General features: G+C 35.6%; 2 protein-coding genes across 2 annotated transcripts in view; one reads left to right on the top strand and one right to left on the bottom strand.

Annotated features, from left to right (window-relative positions):
- Positions 1-13,861, top strand: part of anks1ab (ankyrin repeat and sterile alpha motif domain containing 1Ab) — a 16,501-nt gene extending 2,640 nt beyond the window's left edge. Inside the window, exons 2-11 of the mRNA XM_016457362.1 lie at positions 272-370; positions 710-856; positions 933-1,040; positions 1,149-1,319; positions 2,469-2,600; positions 4,711-4,782; positions 4,922-5,005; positions 5,302-5,439; positions 8,006-8,185; positions 12,585-13,861. Coding sequence (XP_016312848.1) covers positions 272-370; positions 710-856; positions 933-1,040; positions 1,149-1,319; positions 2,469-2,600; positions 4,711-4,782; positions 4,922-5,005; positions 5,302-5,439; positions 8,006-8,185; positions 12,585-12,704 — 1,251 coding nt within the window. The 3' untranslated portion in view covers positions 12,705-13,861. The remainder of the gene's footprint in view (positions 1-271; positions 371-709; positions 857-932; positions 1,041-1,148; positions 1,320-2,468; positions 2,601-4,710; positions 4,783-4,921; positions 5,006-5,301; positions 5,440-8,005; positions 8,186-12,584) is intronic.
- Positions 13,862-19,035: 5,174 nt separating this feature from the next.
- snrpc (small nuclear ribonucleoprotein polypeptide C) overlaps positions 19,036-21,149 on the bottom strand; it is a 4,627-nt gene continuing 2,513 nt past the window's right edge. The window contains exons 5-6 of the mRNA XM_016457130.1: positions 19,605-19,700; positions 19,036-19,506 (exon numbers count right to left, since the gene is read on the bottom strand). Coding sequence (XP_016312616.1) covers positions 19,385-19,506; positions 19,605-19,700 — 218 coding nt within the window. The 3' untranslated portion in view covers positions 19,036-19,384. The remainder of the gene's footprint in view (positions 19,507-19,604; positions 19,701-21,149) is intronic.

Raw genomic sequence — 21,149 nt, 5'->3', positions numbered from 1 at the left:
TATATATATATATATATATATATATATATATATATATATATAATTGCATATAGATAGCTAGATGGATACATATTTTATATGTATATGTGTGTAAATTCATAAGAGGTAATTGGTTACTGGTTTGAATATTCTTGCGCTGACTAAGTGTCTGATGTTCACAAGTACTAGATGTACCTGAAAGTGTTGCAGCAAACTACACATGCTGTCACTTTTATGCAACACTTGATTGTTCTTGTAAAGCAGAAGCTAATGTGAATGTGCATACGTTCAGGGGAGTAACGTGATGGAAGATAGGAACCTTCAGGAAATTGGCATCACCGACCCAGGCCACAGAAAGAAAATCCTTCATGCAGCAAAAAGCCTCCCAAAGGTAGCGCGTTTCAGTCCCTAAATAGTATTTGGACACCAAGTGTGAAACCAAGTGGCATTTATTTTTAAAAAGATAGCACACTTTTCAAGCACGCATTTCATCCACTTCCACTTAAAATGACCTTGGGACTGGTTGGTTAAAAGTCATTGCAAATATATCTCAGAAAGTGAAGTTAGTTGTGAAAAAAGGTTTTGTTTGCACTTGGTTTGAAATTTGTCATCTAATGCAATCACATTCTGACATTTAAAGTGTCCAAATGTCTCTCCTGGCTTCTCAGAGTGAATTATATTTCCTATGCAATGCAATTTATTTTGAGACGGCGTTTTTCTCCTCCTTTAGGTGAAAGCTCTGGGGTGTGACGGCAGCACCTCTCTGTCCTCATGGCTGGAAACTCTGGGTCTTGGAGAGTATCTGCACAACTTCCTGTCTAGCGGCTACCGCACCCTGGACTGCGTTAAGAACCTGTGGGAGCTCGAAATTGTTAATGTAAATGTGCTTTTCATGCTGGTGTGTAAGCTTTTGTGTGACCTGATACACTGACAGTTCTTTTTTCTCTATGCAGGTGTTAAAAATTGGCCTTCTTGGTCACAGAAAAAGAATCATAGCCTCAATAGCAGAGCGACCATATGAGGAAGCACCTTCAAAATCCAACCGCTTTTCCCAACTCAAGGTAATAGACACAATTTAGCATCATTAAGACCCAAAATGGATTTAAAATGTCAATACATGATATCCAGATATAACAATAAATATGTTTTACCTTGCTAATGTGTATCAGATTCAGGACCTGTTGTCTCAAAATACGTCACCGCTCAGTTATATGGACCCGTACACCAGTCGCTCCATGGATATGTTGCTTCCGTTGGGAGAATCAGGCAGAAAGAGCCGAGCGTTGGATCAGGATGGCAGTATCTCCCTTCGCTCCTTCGGTGAAAGATCACGCTCACATGTAAGCACCTCTGTGACTAAGATCACTGTGATTATAATGACTCCTTCAAGTAATGAATCACATTGGAGTCATTCTGTGAGAAATGTTGCAAACATTGTAGTTCTACATTACATAATAAATAAAAATGCATCGTTTTTATTAATATTTTTTATCATTTTTTTTAGATTGTCCATTTTAATTTTAATTTTAGATAAAGTTTTAGTAATTTTGTTGTGTGTTTTTGTTATTTTTAGTAGTTTTTGGGGCTTTTTTATGTTTTTCCATTTTAGTTTTAGTTGTTTTAGTACATCAAGATAAACTATATTAAAATGAGAAATATTGCCTTGGCAACTAGCTTAAATGAAATGGGTTTTTTTATATTTTATATTATTTCAGTTTACGTTTATTTTATTTAAATTAAAAAACACAATTTTTTATGGTTTTAATTTAATAACCCTGATTCTTAACAAACACTGATGCAATTGTAATTCTTAGAAATTAAGGTAATAAAAAAATGTAATATTAAAGTAATTATTAAAAAATAATAGTGAATTTTTGTGTAGTGAATAGTGAAAAAAAAATTTGTACTTGGGAGCATGGACATTTTAAATGTGACTTTTTTGGACCTAAATAACAGAAAACAAAAAGTATTGTTTTCTTATTATTTAATATATTTTTATTGTTAAATTTTTTACAAAAAATCAGTAAAAACTGTTTTTCTTTGAAGAAGCCTATTTCTGTTAAATTAAATGAAGATTTCAGTTCAGATCTAGTTTTAATACTAAAAGTGATTTTTTTCATGAAACATATTTAGTAATATTTACTGGTTATGTTTCCACATGCTCTCTAACAAATGAGTTAAAATGGTTATGAGGTCTTTGTGAAGAATTCATTCTTGTACATGTTTGAATGCTGATGTCTGTTACCACGGGGCACAGTAACACGTCTGAACACCACAGAACATGAATAATTCATACCGCTTTTAAATAAGGCAATTTTTCAATAATTTAAACTCATTATGCTTTTAAATTTATGGAGGAACAATAGTAAAATGCTGCAAAATACCATTAAATATAACTCCACTTTGAATATAAATATACAGTGTATCCTTTTTTCTTTTTTTTCTTTGATGTGACTTTGACTCAGATTGCACTTGTTGTTTTCCATTAGGACCGTCATGCAGATCGACATTTGCGTCTAAGTATTCGCCCTTCCAGCCACTCTGCCACATATACCACAGTCTCCACCTGGCACCATCACCCTGAGAAACTTATCACCGAGTCCTGCGTTTATGAGGCCAGAGTAAGTCTTTTCTATGAGGATTTGTCAGTTTATACACTTCGCAATAGATTTATAGACATATGCCATTTTTTTCTGATAGGAATGGATTCCAAGCTTTTAACAAAGGGTTGGTATGATAGTAACTTTCTTCAGTTGCTCTCATACACCCAAAACCTATCAGAGTAAAATATTATTTTCATGTTTGTGTTTTTATCAAAAAAGCTGAAATCTGATTTAACAAAATAAAGATACAGTATTTAAAAAGGAATAGTTCACCCATAAATCATAATTTGCTGAAAATTTACACACACTCTGACCATCTAAGGTGTAGATGGGTTTGTTTCTTCATGGGAACAGATTTTGAGAATTTAGCATTCCATCAGTTGCTCACCAGTGGATCCTCTGCAGTGAATGGGTGCCGTCAGAATGAGAGTCCAAACAGCTGATAAAAGCATCACAAGTAATCCACACCACTCCAGTCCATCAATTAATGTCTTGTGAAGTAAAAAGCTGCATGTTTGTAATCAACAAATCCATCATTAAGGTGTTTTAACTTCAAACAGTCTCTTCTGGCCATAGTCCATAATAACACTTCATCCAGTAAAACGTCCATCCCCTGTTGTCCTCTCAAATCAAAATTCACACACACATTTGTTTAGAGCTGTTTTGGCTTGTAAACAGTGCTTGATCTGTGCAGATTTCTCTCCTGATTCAGATGAGATGACTTTTTCACTGGAGAATGCAATATTATGGATAGAGGACTCTAATTTTAGCCGCAAACAACAGTTTAAGGTTAAACAGTCTTAATGATGGATTTTCTTACAAACACACAGCTATTTTGCTTTTTAAGGCATTGATTGATGTACTGGAGTGGTATGGATTACTTGTGGATTATTGTGATGTTTTTATCAGCTGTGTGGACTCTCATTCTGACGGCACCCATTCACTGCAGAGGATCCGTTGGTCAGCGAGTGATGTAATTCTAAATTTCTCCAAATCTGTTTCCATTAAGAAACAAACTCATCTACATCTTGGATGGTCTGTTTCAGCAAAATTGAATTTGCCAGAGGATAGTAGAGAGAGGTCAGGAAATGATGGTGGATCAGGAAATGACTCGAGCTGGCTTCAGACTCACAGTGCCTGTGTGAGCACCACAGTGTGTGCACGAACCAGTACGGCTCAGGTCATCAAGATCAAAACCAGAGTAAGACTGAGTCTAGATTTAAATAATAAAAGATCCATTAATGAGCACCACATTAAAAATTAAAGTGCTCTTTTCAACGTCATTGTTATTTTGGGATGAAACTGAGAGAGGACGTATTATGTAGCATAATAGCGATAGATATATTAATAATGATAGATTTATAGATTAATAATATTACAAAATATTTCTGTTTCAATTCAATGCTGTTCTTTTGAACTTTCTATTCATTTTGTTTTCCACAAAAATATAAAGCAGGACAACTGTTTACAACATTGATAATAATCAGAAATGTTTCTTGAGCAGCAAATCCACGTATTAGAATGATTTCTCTGTGACACTGAAGACTGGAGTAATGATGATGAAAATTCAGCTTTGCATAAATTACATTTGACAATTTTTTTCAAATAGAAACATGTTATTTTAAATTGTAATAATATTTCATAAAATTTCAATTGATTAAAAAACATATGCTAGGTGAATAAATGTACATTTCTGACTAAATATATTTCAATCATGACAACTCTCTGCAAATCTCTGTATTAGAATGATTTCTCTGTGACACTGAAGACTGGAGTAATGATGATGAAAATTCAGCTTTGCATAAATTACATTTGACAATTTTTTTCAAATAGAAACATGTTATTTTAAATTGTAATAATATTTCATAAAATTTCAATTGATTAAAAAACATATGCTAGGTGAATAAATGTACATTTCTGACTAAATATATTTCAATCATGACAACTCTCTGTAGCCATATAAATGCAAGGCAGTAAGCTCATTGGCTGCATATGCAGCATGAACCAATCAGCTTGTGCCAAGTCGTTTAACTCTCTGAATAACATCAGTTATGTTAACAACCCATCAGAATGCACCATCTAGAGTTTCATGACTGAACTATATATTTTTCCATTCTTCCTTTTCCAGTATTTAGGGTCTGTGATAATCCGAGACCTACGAGGAATTGAATCTACACAGGAGGCCTGCGCTAGAATAAGGGTACATATACAGATATATTAGTCAATATGCTATTATATAATGTCTTACATTTTTGTTATGTTTTGTGCACAGTTTTGTGAGTCTGCTTTGGTCCATTCATCATTTTTTAAATAAATTCTTGCCTTCTAATGTTTACCAGAAATCAAAGGATCACCGGAAAGGTCCCGTCATAATACTGAATATCACCTACAAAGGAGTCAAGTTTGTTGACGCAGCCACCAAGGTAAGAGCAACTGCCAATACATACTGTAACTACAGTTAACATGGGTTCACCATGTTAAACTAGGAGAGTTAAACTGTTTCTCATTATTAGTGGTGTCTGCTAAGCCATCACTATCAGAGTTAGAGATTTGTATGACAGTGACCCATCCTGCACTATTTGTGGCACAGACATGAATGATAGATTATGGTTATAAATGGTTACATAGCCCTATGGTTATGCATTAGTGAAGTGCTCATGTTTTTTGCGGATGTTTGAAAATTGTGATGGACTCGCTCAGTATTTTTGTACTTTTGCAGGCGATGGTTGCAGAGCATGAGATCCAGAACATCTCTTGCGCAGCCCAGGATCCGGATGACCTTTGCACATTTGCATACATCACAAAAGATCTGAAGTCTGGTTATCACTTCTGCCATGTCTTCACTACAGTAGAAGTGGTGGGTGTTATTTTTATCTAGGGTTGCAAATGGGTGTGGAAAATTTCTGGAAACTTTCCATGGGAACTTAATCTGGGGAATTTTGGAAATATTCCAAGTGGGAATTAATTTAAAATTTGGAGAAATTTAAATAAGCTGTATCATATACAAACATAAATATAAACAATATGGTCATAAGCTGACATGCATGCAAACTAATACAATTAAAAAAAAAAAGACATTTCTGACTTTGATTTAATTGTAAGTAGAACTTTAATAAATTATATTATTGAGCAACACAAAAGCATGTGTGCGTTGATGAATAAAAACTTAAAAAAAGATCAGCATTTATTCAAAATAGAAATCTTTTCTAACTATATATGTCTATACTATCACTTGTTATCAATTTAACACATCCTTGCTGATTAAAGTATTAATTTCTACTGACTAAAATTTATACTAAAAAAACTACTGACCTCAACTTTTGAACGATAGTGTATTGTTAAAAAAGATGTCTGTTTTAAATAAATGCTGTTCTTTTTAAATGTTTTATCCATCAAAGAATCCTGAAAAAGTATCACAGTTTATATATAAAAAAAAAATGTAAGCAGCACAACTCTTTCCAAAATTGATAATAAATCAGCATATTAGAATGATTTCTAAAGGATCATGTGATACTGAAGACTGGAGTGATGATGCTGAAAATTCTGCTCTGCATCACAGAAATACATATATTAAATAAATATAATATATTAAAACAGAAAACCATTATTTTAAATTGTAATAATATTTCACAATATTAATGTTTTGTATTTTGGGTCAAATTAATGCAGGCTTGATTAGCATAAGAGACTTCTTTCAAAAAACTTTAAAAATATGAATGTGTCCAGTACTGTACTTCTGTATGATAACAGAAATCTGGCTAGCAGAAGGTAGAAGAAAGAGCATCACAGCTTGAGCTAGCTAGCACATGATACCTAGCCCTTATAAATTGTTATTGAAATAGTGCTAACTAGCTTATATTTAGCATATCTGATTTACTGGCTAGCTAGCTACTGTATAAACCCATTTTGGTATTTGCTAGTGAAACTTTAATACCATAGATCAAATATATTTACCCACCATGTAATATCAAAACTCACTTGAATGGATGCAGTCCTTGGGCTAAGTAGTGTGCTGTTTGCATGTGACTGAGGAATGTGCAGAATAGAAATTTTGAAAACTGAATTTACATAAAGTCTTGTTGTTTAACTGAGATTACGCTGCAACGTTTACATTTAAGTTCCCTGTTATAGGCTAACCTGCAATTGTGCAAATTCCCAGTTTATTCCCATTAATTCCCGTTAATTCCAATGGAATGTTTCCAGTTTTAAAAATTCCCGGAATTTTTGCAACCTTATTTTTATCTGCTCTTTTATAGGGGAACCAATCAGGGTTAAAAGAGAATAGGTTTATTAAAGTCAATATGAAAACAAGATTAACCCTGTTTACTTTCATATTGAGTCTAGTTATTGAGCTGATAATACAGTCTAAGTATTATCAATACTTATATTATAAGTATTATTAAAGGGTGTTTTTCACCAAAATGTAATTTAATTTTCATTGATTATTTAATTAAATGTATTTTTTTGTCTTATATGAATTGTATTATAGATAAACGTTTACATTTAAGTTCCCTGTTATAGGCTAACCTGCAATTGTGCAAATTCCCAGTTTATTCCCATTAATTCCCGTTAATTCCAATGGAATGTTTCCAGTTTTAAAAATTCCCGGAATTTTTGCAACCTTATTTTTATCTGCTCTTTTATAGGGGAACCAATCAGGGTTAAAAGAGAATAGGTTTATTAAAGTCAATATGAAAACAAGATGAACCCTGTTTACTTTCATATTGAGTCTAGTTATTGAGCTGATAATACAGTCTAAGTATTATCAATACTTATATTATAAGTATTATTAAAGGGTGTTTTTCACCAAAATGTAATTTAATTTTCATTGATTATTTAATTAAATGTATTTTTGTATTATAGATAGATAGATAGATAGATAGATAGATAGATAGATAGATAGATGTTTTATTAATATTTCTCACTTGCAAGCTGCTAAAATAAAAAATATAAATATGAATGGTTAATTCAAATTGTTTCTGAAGTATTGATTTGAATCTACACAGGATATAAATTTTATTTAATATTTAACTAAATGTTTTTCTGAAATACTGAATTGAATCTACACAGGATATTAATTTAATATGTAATTTAATAATTTCTTTTGTTATTAATTCATTTTTTTTCGGACACTGAATTGAATCTACGTAGGATTTTAATTTTCATAAATATAACAATTTAATTAAAAAATTTTCCCCCATTACTCTTACCGTTAAAATTAAACAGCATACTGCTTTATGTAAATGAGCTCTGTTGTGATTGGCTGTCCTCTTCACATGTGAAAATGAGTAACACTTACAGGTTGCGGTTTGACTGTCAGGTCCAGTATAGTTTTCTCTGCCACTTTTTATGGCCTTACCGAGAGTGAAATCCCATATTGTGTAATTGTTTAATGACTCAGCTAATGGCTGTTCCCCATACAGACACAGACCTATGAGATCATCCTTACGCTGGGACAGGCGTTTGAGGTGGCGTATCAGATGGCTCTCCAGGCACAGAAGGCCCGTCATCACAGTTCATATGCTGGTCCAGCCTCCGAAAACATAGAACCCAAGACCAACAGGCCCACCTCGCAGTCCCGCAATAGCACGCGCCGCTCCACTGTGAGTATGACTTCAGCACATGTTATCTGATATCATAGTATCATGAATATATTGTGTTCACATATTTTTGTTTGCCTCAGAAAACAGTATTTACAGTATTGCACTTACAATGGATGTCTACAGGCTTTAAATGCAGAAATATGTAAAAAAACAAAAAAAAACAAATGCAGCTTACTGGTGGTACATTAAAGGCTTGTTAGTCTCATGTAACTAATGTTAAAGTCTTTTTTTTTTCTTTAGAAACCTTGTGTATTTTCTATATTTTCAAGTTTATTGCAATATATCTTCCTCCATTTTGAGTGCATCACTGTAAACATGATTCTTGCTTGATTATACAAACTGTGGGATGAGTCAAAATTATTCTCTGTGTTAATCGACAGCTTGTCACAGATGCTGTCCTTAAAACTTGAAACCTAAACTAAAATATTTAAAAAATAGATATAGGAAAGAAATTGACAGAATCGATAGACTTCAGTCAGAGTAAATGTCATATTTAATGGCTGTGAAGTGTAGAGGTACAACTGATTCGCAGTTTCTTAAAGGGATAGTTCACCCAAAAATGAAAATTAGCCCACTATTTACTCACCCTCAAGCCATCCTAGGCGTATATGACTTCCTTCTTTCAGATGAATCCAATCGGAGTTATATAAAAAATTGTCTTTGATCTTCCAAGCTGTTTAATGGCAGTCAGCGGGTGTTGCAGTTCATCAGTCCAAAAGAAGTGAAATAAAGCGCATCCATCCATAATAAAAAAGTGCCTCACACGGCTCCGGGGGGTGAACAAAGGCCTCCTGTAGCGAATCGATGCGTTTTTGTAAGAAAAATATCCATATTCAAAACGTAATAATCACTTTAATCTAGCTTGCGCCAACAGTTGTACACGGAAGCAGCTCCAGGAGGATGACGTATGAGGTCGGCGTTGAGCATGTGTTGGTGAGTCTCGTGAAAACCAACGTTTGTTTACAGGATCAAAGGAAGAAAAGTTTCCTTACTTTAGCAAAGGAAAACCAGTCTCCTCTTGGCTTATATCGAAATCCTCTGACATTCTTCTTTACAAATCCTCGTTTTGTACTTCTAATTCGTGACCGTTGTATTGTTTTGATCTCTCCCCTGCGCTTCCGCGTTCGTCACTTCTGAACGGCGCATGTGCAACGCCGACGTCCTACGTCATCCGCCTGGAGCTGCTTCCGTGTACAACAGTGAGCGCAAGCTAGATTAAATTGATTATTATGTTTTAGATAGGTTTATTTTTCTTACAAAAACGCAACGATTCGCTACAGGAGGACTTTGTTCACCCCCCGAAGCCGTGTGAGACACTTTTTTTATGGATGAGCGCTTTTTATTTAACTTCTTTTGGACTGATGCATGCAACACCCGCTGAGTGGCATTAAACAGCTTGAAAGATCAAAGACCTACTTCATCCTCCCGGAGCTGCTTCCGTATACAACAGTGAGCGCAAGCTAGATTAAATTCATTATTACGGTTTAAATATGGTTATTTTTCTTACAAAAACGCATCGATTCGCTACAGGAGGCCTTTGTTCACCCCCCGGAGCCGTGTGAGGCACTTTTTTATTATGGATGGATGCTCTTTATTTCACTTCTTTTGGACTGATGAACTGCAACACCCGCTGACTGCCATTAAACAGCTTGGAAGATCAAAGTCAATTTTTAATTTAACTTCGACTGGATTCATCTTAAAGAAGAAAGTCATATACACGTAGGATGCCTTGAGGGTGAGTAATTCATGGGCTAATTTTTCATTTTTGGGTGAACTAACCCTTTAAGGTTTTTTCTAAATCTCTTAAGGTCCATGGTTGCAGATTGTTTTCACAAGCATTATTTTCTGGAGTTTATATGTTCTCAGTTACACAGCTTCCTTTGCAGCTTCATTTGTATTTATGTCAGTTTAAATGTGACTTCTACTCTAAAAAACGTCTATATTACATTTGGGTATTTTGAGTCATTTTTGACACAATAAAATCACAGCACACGCTTCATTGTTATTTGTGTCCGGTTCAATGTGGGATTGATTTTGAGTAGCTAAATTTTAGTGTTAATCCTTGGGTCATTTCTATTCTGCAGTACCTTCTGAACTTTAAGGCTTCTATAAAAGGATATAGCAGATGTTCAAAGATATGTTTTGGTCCAGCACAGGCTTTCTTAAATATGATTAGATTATTTGCAGAATTGCAAGACAATAAACATGAAGGAAATTACGAGCTAGAGTTATCCGTTGTTGATCAAGGGACTGATAGTTAGCTTATATTACAGTGTCAACAAGAGGGAAAGATTCATTTTGTTCAATTTTAAGTTAATTTTGAGATTAAAAAGTTCTGATTTTGAAATGTTGATATTCTATACTAATTTCTGTAATGTTATCAAACTGGATTGAATGTTTTAGAGTGAGACACAGCAAATATAAAAAAAATCACCAAAAGCTAATTTTATTCCCAAGAAAACATATTGATTAAAAAAGGGAAAAGAAATGAAGAATGTTTTTGTTTTTATGTTATAAGTGCAGGATGAAAAACATCAGCTAAAACCAAGGTAATGAAACCATTTAAAATTCACCATATTCAATTGTGATAAAAGATCACGTGATTTCCATCTTTAAAATTTGTAATTTTATTTAGACATATATGATGGCGTGGTAAAAATGTACTGCGTTATAGAAATGACCCACATGGAACAGGTGTCACCTCCAGTCCCGTTATATTTTTCATGTCTTATATTACTTTATTTTGTTGAGGTAAGCCTGTAATCTGCGTCTCTGTGCTTCTGCCCGGTCCTCCTTCCCAGGGTGCACCTGTGCTTGAATGCCGCTGCTGTTACTGTCACACGTGCTCCGCCCACCGCCCCTCCTACCTCCCGCTGCCTTCTATCAGCCCTGGAGTTCAGGTTCTGCTCTCTCTTTCTCTCTCTCTCTTCCTCACATTCTCCAGCACTCTTCTTCCTGCTACATCTCTGGCTTTCTCTTCCCTGCCACTTATTCACTTTACTAATTTTCCTGTTACGTTTCCAGTTTTCACTGTTATCCACCTATTTTATCCCCCCCTCATGTACATTTTTGGTTGACACTAGCAACAGGTCACAACTTTAAAATGTGGTACAAGTACAATCGTTTAAATTCAAGATTTAAAGGTTGCAATCATGTACAAAATTCAAGGATGAAGATATTTTGTGTCATTGGCAAATTCTTGCTTTGGCCTGAGGATGTTCTCAATATGTCAGCAGAGTACGGTTTGTTTAAGCAAATCTCACCTGTCAAGAACATACCTGTCCAGGTGATATTTCACTCGAGAGTCAAAAGGAAATAAGATATTATATTTTGCATGAAGAAAATGATTATTAAATTATTGTATTCAATTGTTTTGCATTGTGTCACTTTGATGACAATTAAGAGTTGAAAAAATGGCAAAATATTAGGCCTATTACAACGTGTGTGTGTGTGTGTGTGTGTATATATATATATATATATATACACACACAAATAGATAAAATATATATGCGTGTACGCACATACAATCACACACACACACACACACACACACACAGACACACACATATAATGATAGATACAGGGCAATATATTATTTAAATTACATTTTTTATTTGTTTTTAAATTAAATTAAAATTAAACATCCATATGTATTATTATGGTAATTTTGTGCATAATTGTCTTGGAAAAAATGTCACAGTGCAAAACTCTAATGGTTCTAAACATAGGCTCATTTTTAATGTATGCAAAATTTACATTCTGAAGGGATTTTGGAGTGAAATGTGACCCAGACATGTTTTCAGGAGATTTATTCAGTTATAGATGTACTTCACAGATCACTACACAATTTTTCAATTGGGTTTACCATGCCTGGAGCAGTGTCTTTAAAATTATTAGAGAGTAAAGTGGAACGAAAGGTTTGTGTCACCTAACAATGTCATTGAGAGGACTTTTCAAAAACAAAGTATTGCGTTTTAAGCAATACTTAAAATGTTGCGTCAGCAACACTGGAGACAGCTATCTTACATTTACACTTTTTATTATCAAACTCAAGATCGTCACTTTTTTGGAAACAACTTGAAATGACAGTATCAGGCGACCTTCTTAAAAGACACTACATTAGCGATTTCAAGATGAAGATTGTGTGCAAATTGAATTTAAGAATCCATTTGCAAGAACGTTTGTCTGTTTACTAGCAGCTAGAATGAGCATCTGTTTGTGTATAAACGCTCAAACCAGCATCAGGTCCTGATATCAGTGTTGTTGTCTATATCTACGGTGAATTCTCCTACATGGTGTTCATCCTCAACGGCCATCTCCTCACTTTTGTGAAATGTGGGTTTCCGTTGGCTGCCATTCTCTCCTGCAGTCTCACTCCTCGCTCCTACTTCTCCGGCAGATCGACCCTCTGGAGCCGGAAATGGACCTGCAGTCCCTGGGCAGCACCAGTTGGCTCTTCGATCCGCGGGAATCCTCCAGGCCTTCGAGTAGCACCAAGTATGAGACCACCATATTTTGAAGCAGGGCACGGCCCTTGTCCAATCCCGCCTGCTGCCCCATTTCAACCCCACGCCCCATAAACTCGAGTGCCCTGTGCCTTCTCACTGTGATTTGTAGCCTTCCTCAGGGCAAGACTACTTCCCACTCCACTCCAGTCCCGACCCCGGCCCTTGCCTGCATTGCCCTCTCGGAGAGCCGTACGCCTCCACCTTCCTTTTTTGTCGTCTTGACCGATGAGCGCTTTCTGGAATCCTTGGATTTGCCGTATAACCAGCCTCCTCAAACTCTTCCGTCATGGTCCGAAATTGCCTCTTGAAAGCTTCCCTATTTTATACATTACGCTGAATGTTTACGGTTCGGTCCCTCGTATCAGAGGGTTCTCTATGACAAAACCTCCAAACTTGACACTTGTAGCATTTCTACATCTCCTCATCCGGACGGACATGTTGGCGGAACTTTATTAGAAATTAGTAGATCCACGAGCTCTCTGACTGCAACAGCAATACTAGAACTGTTTTTCAAGTTTACGTACATTCACGATCATGAATGCAACATAACGCAGTTTCCCATCGGCGCTCCTCGAACCCCGTAGCACTAGATCGCTTTTTTCCCCCCATAGTTGGACCCCTGTTTCCCCACCTGCAGTTCTTTAGTTTTTCAAGAGTTGGGTCTGTAATCTCGATTCACATCCAGTGCTTCCTTTTGTCTTACCAGGCATCTGCAGCTCTGAGGCCCTCGGAAGAAAGACTATGCCTGTTTAGAGTGTTTAGAGTTTGGGATTTGAAATGCAATACAGTTTTACTGGGAAGAGTAGAATATAGCCCCATGAAAGTGGAATAACCAAGACAACATTCCTATTCTGTTTTCTTGTTGGAATTTAATTGACTTTTTATCTAATAAGGGAATCCATTTTGTTTCGTAAAGTTCTATATTTGTAACTTTACATTGTTAACATCTCATAATAAGTGTGTGTATAACCTATGTTCATTTTGTGATTGATGATTTGTTCTGTAAAATTAGTTCCCTCTGAGATTTCCACTACAAAGTCATTTGCAGAAAAATGAGACAGAATATTTTCGTAGACATAATAATAGTAAATGTTACTTTTTTGAATTGCAAAAGAATTCCCACGGTGACAATTATCTTTAGAGAGAAGATAATGAAGCCAAGAAAAGAAAAAGCACTAAGGCTAGAGAGAAAAAAAAATCTCCAAACAGCCTTATTGTGACATGTACTGAACGTTTGGAAAACCACTGTAAGTTTGCACCACTTTGTTTATTCACGCAAAAAAAAAAAAAGTGATTTTAGTGTATTAGATGCTAGAAATCTGCTATTTTACATTCTTGGTGGTTTATGTTTTGTCTTGTTTCATGTGCCATGTTCACACTGCAGTTAAATATGATCCCCCCCCCCACTCACAGTTCCTTTACTTAAAGAAGTAACAACCGCATTTTGAAACCAAATTAATGCACGGAACATCTAAGAGTATAGTGAAAATGAAAATTCTATCATCATTTTCTCACCCTTAAAGGCACAATATGTAAGATTTTTTTTAATTAAAATATCCAAAAACCACTAGAACAGTGTTATATATTTTGCTGACTTACATTATCCCAAATGTTTCGAAGAATGTTTAAATCCAGAGAAATAAGTAATTTTAACTAGTGACACGGACCGTGTCTATAGTGTCATAGTGTCGCCTGCCAATGATGTCATAACCCCTCGATTTCCGGTTTTGTTTTGTAGAAAACATGGAAACACCAAAGACGCTTTAATATGCTATGCATTTTATTAGACAGGTGACGACCGCACAGAGTAGCATTATAACAGAACTTTCAAACGTATCTAATATGATAAAACAGCGCTGCTTTACCCCACATACGCACAACCGGAAGGAGCGGAAGCGGTCGACTGTGGCATAATAAAAGCTCCGCTGCTTTCGAGCCGCGTGTCACGCTCATTCAGCAGCCTCATTTCGACGGCTTTCAGCCTCACCCTGCTTCATTCTACTACGTTAATAAATCATTAGCTCATCCATGAACATGATTTCTGCCTGAGTCCCGTCGGATTGCATCGGCTGTGGGGATGAAGACCACAACTCCCATGATTCCACACTCAGTCACGGCGTCATCAAACTACGCCTTTGTCTATTTGTTTATTTTGAATACACGCCCTCTAGCGGCGAAAATTACATATTGTGCCTTTAAGTTGTTCCAAACCTGTATGATTTTCTTTCTTCTGTCAGACATAAAAGAAGATATTATGAAGAATGTTGGGAACCAGACAAGTTGCCAGAAGCCAGCGACTTCCATAGTATGAAAAAATATGATGTAAGTCAATGGCTACCGTCAACTGTTGGTTACCAGTGGTTTGGTTACCAATATTCTTGAAAATATGTATTATGATCAACAGAAAAAAAGAAACTCATACAAAATGATGACACTATTAATTTTTGGGTGAACTGTCCCTTTAAGTAGTGACAGCCGCATTTTATTAAATCTGCGTAGCGTGTAAGCACCATAGACTGTATAAAAACAGGTAAGCACACGCAAACAAACCGTAGTTAACGCAGTGACGTCATTCTCGCGGACAATGACAGCTTCTATGAGGTCCTAGAAAATAGAAGAAACTGAGGTGTGTCTTGATTTGTTCGAAAATTTCGATAGTTTCTCGTACCAAACCTGAAAATTGTCAGATATAAATAAGCCTCTGGTCGCTAATATTTCTTATGTCAACAATAATGGCGTCAATGTTTGTGGTTTATAACCGTTGTCGCTATAGTGAAACTTTCGCAACGATCTCTAAATAACTGTCAGCCATTTTGGGTTTACGAAAGACTCACATACAGAATGATAATTCAGGTGATTAATTTCTCATTTATGTGCTGTTGTGTTTCCAAAACATTGCAGTGTGAACGTGGCTGTTTTTTGTTTTGTGGAAAGGACTGTTCGCTTTAGTTTGATTCTGGCTGTTGCTCACTTTTGAACTGCACTGTTTGTCTCTCATGTCCGGTTTTATGGAGTAATCGGTTAAAGTTGTGGTAATTTCTTTGTGACTGTGTTGCACATCCTCAACTTCCAGACATCACAATCATCCTCACTCATTAACAAACAGCCTTTGCCATTGTTTTGTCTCATTTCCTAACTCAAAATTGCCAAAGAGGCTAACTCAAGATCCATTTCACTCATGCCATCACATCCTGTAATGTGAGCTTTGTGTATTTTTGACACTTTTTTTTTAAATGCTGTCACATTTTTAATATTTCAGATTTAATTAGCAGTCCTGTCTGGGCTCTGACAACTTGAATTCCAATATATTTTTCCTTGTGTAGCTGACTCCACCTTTCAAGTTTCCGGACACCAAGGTGTGAATTGAAGGGGACTCAGGTGAAACTTTATGTGTGAGTCCAAATGAGGAAGAAATTGAGTGAGTATGAAAGAGAGAAAGAGAAATACAAAATTAGCACTTAACTGCCGTACCAAACGGACTGTCCAAAGTTGCTCCTACTGCAAAAATAAACTTGAATATGGACATTACTCAGCCGATAAACTGATTTGCTGGTGATGTGGAAACGGACGTAAGAACAAATCAAATATTAAAATATGAATCAGCATGATATTCAATTTGACTGAATCTCACAAAGCAATGTCATATTTCACCCCAAAATCAAAAGAAGAATTTTTGCATAAAGCCAATGAAGCCTGTTTTCAGGACTATTAAGATGACATTATTATCTAGACACATTTTTGCACAATAATTAGTATTAAAATCAGCGTAAATTAAATGCAGTACAACTAAGATGTACACTTAAAATTGTACTCTACAAATGTACTCCATTATCATTTTCTCACTATGGTAATAAGAATTTTGATGTGTAAAAATAGGTTTTATTTGCTTCGCATTTAGTTTTGGGGTGAATGGTGAACATTTCTCGAGTTTTTCATGAGATTCACTCATTTATGTCTTTAAAAAGCAAGCAGAACTTTGAGTAATCTCTGGAAAACTGGACTTCTCTTTCCTGAGCACTGTGTGAACATTGTACATTTTAGTGTTCAATGTTTCCTGTTAAACTGTGGTTTATTTTCATAAGGAGAAGGACTTTGTGAGCGACATTAGCAGATTATACCTAAAAAATAATGCAAAACAATAGTTTTGATCTTTTTGGACTCTGTGTACATTGTAGAACTGCTTGTTGAAGATTTGTGGCATTTAAAACAAAATGGGTTCAATTGTGGACCTGAGATGGTAACGTTGTGGTAGAGATGAAGTACTTACATGTAAATCAGCAAAGATATTTTTACCTGTATGTGAAGAATCCAGCTAAATTGAAATCAAATCAGTGGTTGATGCAATGATCTTACTGTGAAATAGCAAAGATGTAGCATATTTAGGCTATTGATTTGCCATATGAAAACAAAGAGCTGAATTAAATGTCACTTTATGGCCACCTATCACAAAGCCTAGCTGTCTAGCATCACAGCGAGCGTTTTATTTTTTATAGTTAGCAGGTTCTTTGACTTAATGGAAAAGAAAATGGGCACATATGCTGTAGTGGAACAGAATGATTTACAGAAAATGTGAAAAAAGGCGTAAAAATGCAAACCCCTCAGGCAACACTTGTCCCTCGCTTCCTTTTTGAGTTCACTTGAATTTCTTTTGAACTTCACATAATTTGAGCAAATATTGACAAACAATTTAACACCAATTATGTTAGTATCCTCTTTTTTTCCGGGTTGGGAAGAGTATGAGGATGTCAGAAGCATACCAGGATCAGGGCAGAATGCTTGCACTTGACAACACAAGATAAAATACCACTGTTGGCCTATGTAGAAGGTAAAGTAACTACGATTAAAAGATGTCTAATAAATGTACTTTTTGTCCTGAATGTTCATACTATTGTGTATGTTCATTCCATTTACTTAAGGAACAATCATTATACTATCTCAATGCCATTGAACTAATAAATTCAATAGACTTTTTGCTCTGTGTTTTTGCCTTTGAATTGTATTTGTTTTTATTTTATTTTAGCATATTCTATGAATTACACCAGCTGCTGGCTTTGTTACTTGCTTTGATTATATTACTTGGAGTAGGGCTGGGCGATTTGGCAAAAAAATTAAATCTACATTTTTTTCATAACGTTTGACTGATTCTCGATTTTTTATGATTTTTAACTAGTCAACTTAATTTTACTACAACATGATTCAAATAGCTTTTTCTTTATTAACCCTCTAGTTAAATAAAATTATATTCTAAGTGCAGCACACATGAAGTTGTCAACATGATGTAACTGTTAAACAGATCACTTATCAAATATCTTTGCAGAAAAGATGCATGAACTGCAGTTACATCCTGTACAAACTTGTCTTCTAGCCTACATGTTATATGTTCAGAAATAATAGGCTATAATGAAAATGCTTCAAAAAATTCTCAACAATGTAATTCAAATTCAAAATGACTGCTTTTATACATAGAATCCGAAAATTGTACATTTTTAAACTGCACACTTGTAAATATATCTGTACATTCATTTAAACAGTTCCATTTCTCTATATTTCTACTTCTGTATATAATGCATTATTTTATTTTCAGTTTTTCTTATATTAGTGTTATACGCCATCTCTACTGTGTAATTCCTATGTCTGCTGCACTAGTTTGCACTACGTCCATACTTTCTTCTGCACTGGAAGCTCCTGTCACGAAGTCAAATTCCTTGTGTGTGTAAGCATACTTGGTAATAAAGCCCTTTCTGACTTTCTGACTTCTGAAGGTATAACACCAGTAGACTATTAACAATGAATGTTCTGTGAAAACAACGAACAGCAGCTTTCAGCCTGTCACATACAGTAGTAGTTCTTTACAGGTTTTTTTATTCGATTGCGCTGCTTTTCCATTGTTTTTTCTATGTAAACATGGACGCGTTTGCACTAGCATCTCTTGCAGCATCTCACGCATGAAATGGCATTATAAAATCGCAGCGCTCAAATTAAAAGAAGTTCACTCACATCTTCTTGCATGTTTTTTCTATTCCACTCTCCATGTTGCATCTTTGTCAACACAAAACAAAAGTGCATTCTGATATGAGCGTGTCACACATGCGCCGACATGCGGTTGGATAGTTCTTTTCTCTTTACTGTTATCATTGGCATATTGTCAAAGTGTCTAATTGTAACATTTGGTAATATTTCTATTCAAAATCGCGGCAAAACATTAAATTCAAATTAATCGATTTAATCAGAAAAATCGCCCAGCCCTATCTCAGAGTAATCGAGATGCATTTTACTTAGTTTCTATTTAAGTGTTACACAAGCAGACCAAATCAAAACATAACAGATTTGCAAGTTTTTAATTTTATTTTCTCAAAATACATGAAAAACAAAAAGCTGAAAATCATCCTAACAGTAAATAACCAAAACATCCATCAACGTAATAAATGCACATCATACACAAACCCATTACGCAACACCCTCTGGTCTGTCATAAATATGAAATGAAAGCCAATGGAAGGTTCATTAGATTTTACAAGAATTTGTGGTAATCCGAGTCACTCGAGCAAACCAACGTTTTTTGAACCGCAGACATTAGTCATCATAAAACGCAAATGGACAATAAAGATCTCTTAGATCGACTGTAAAACCAGTGTAGATATTTGGCCGAGTCTTCTGTGGATATCGGGATAATAAACGCGGCACCGTAGCTTTATCGATCAGGTCGCACCATACCGGGTCTAATGGCCATCATTGGCCGAGCGGGAGGTCGCATCATGTGTGGCCCGGGCATCATTTGCATAGGTCCACCCATTGGTGGCCGCATACCTGGACCTGAAAGAGAGCCAGATGAATGTGATAGTCAATTCAGATTGCCATTAATAAAAATCCCTCACATTAACGTAGTTATATTTACAGATAAACAGCCTTACCAGGCATCATGCCATGAGGAGGGGGACCCATCATGGGGATCATAGGAGGACCACCCATGGGTGGAGCTGGTAACATGCCCGGTCTCGGAGGTCCGCCTGCGAGAAAAAACATGTTATTCCTTGTAAATTATGTTAATAATATAATGTAATCAAATCATTAATGTAAAATCTCAATTTATTGGTTTCTCAATGACTGACAGGCAAAGAGCAGGGTGACCGATATAATGGCAATACTTAAATAATACAATTTTATGTGGCATTCACAATTTCTGAATTCAAATGAGTTAACATTATGTTAAGGCCAGACACTGCAGGAGAACAGGGTCAGAAAAGGAAGATTTCACTATACTTCCCAAACTGATTAATGTCAGCACATTCAGAAACTTTATGCAAATAAAGCATCACTTAATTAAATATACATCAATTTTACTTCATTTCAAGACGAGAAATCTGAACACCAAATGAAGTCAGGTTCAAAATTCTTGTTTCATTTTGTTCAGATTAAGGATATTTTTTATTACCACAAAAATCAGAAAATGCTGTCAAAGGACAGAAAAATCAGCATGTTTTCAGGAATAAATGTTATATAAATCAGGTGAATGATATATGAACAAACCCCTCAGTTAAAAAACTTAATATAGATATGAATAAATCTGTAAAGTTTATGTAAGTGCTGCTGAAGTGGAGATATAAATGCATTTTGAGAAAGCAGCCTTTAAAGATGTGCACTGTAACTGAAATCTACAGACACAAATAGAAAACTGGAAAAAAAAAAAAAATAAATTTAAATGTGTATTTTGGAAGTTTTCTTTCTACTAGTCTCAAAGACGACATGTTATGTATGGAAGCATATGCGTAGCAAAATTAATTTTGAAATGTAATATGCAAAATGACAATGCAATATGTAAAATGGCAATGTATTTCTCTATTTAAAGGGGTCATATGATGTTGCTAAAAAGAACATTATTTTGTGTATTTGGTGTAATGAAATGTGTTTATGCGGTTTAAGGTTCAAAAAACACATTATTTTCCACATACTGTACATTATTGTTTCTCCTCTATGAAAGTGACGTGACATATGGCCAAGTATGGTGACCCATACTCGCAATTAGTGCTCTGCATTTATCCCATCCAAAGTGCACACACACAGCAGTAAACACACACACACCGTGAACACACACCCGGAGCAGTGGGCAGCCATTTATGCTGCGACGCCTGGGGAGCAGTTGGGGGTTCAGTGCCTTGCATTGTAGTCTACTCTACCAGGATCAGGAAACAGTCCTCCATAAAATGTGCTGCACACATCCGAATATTTGGGTTGAAGCGTTCTGGAACAGTGTTGTAAATACAACTTAACCACTGATTTCTAGTCGTGTCCATTTTTGGAAGGCCAAACAAAGTAGTTTCGCTTTCACAACGAAACACACAGCGCTTTCACGGCATGGCGGCGGCGGCAACAACACTACAACAGCGAGAATAAAAGTTACGCCTTCTTTCTTTGCGTGAACATTTGGGCGGCGTTATGCAAATCTTCCCACATAGTGA

Source organism: Sinocyclocheilus anshuiensis, unplaced genomic scaffold (genome assembly GCF_001515605.1).
Source record: "Sinocyclocheilus anshuiensis isolate Anshui unplaced genomic scaffold, SAMN03320099.WGS_v1.1 scaffold447, whole genome shotgun sequence".
Lineage (NCBI taxonomy): Eukaryota > Metazoa > Chordata > Actinopteri > Cypriniformes > Cyprinidae > Sinocyclocheilus > Sinocyclocheilus anshuiensis.
Note: the sequence above shows the minus strand (reverse complement) of the source record. Positions and strands in the feature narration are given on the sequence as shown.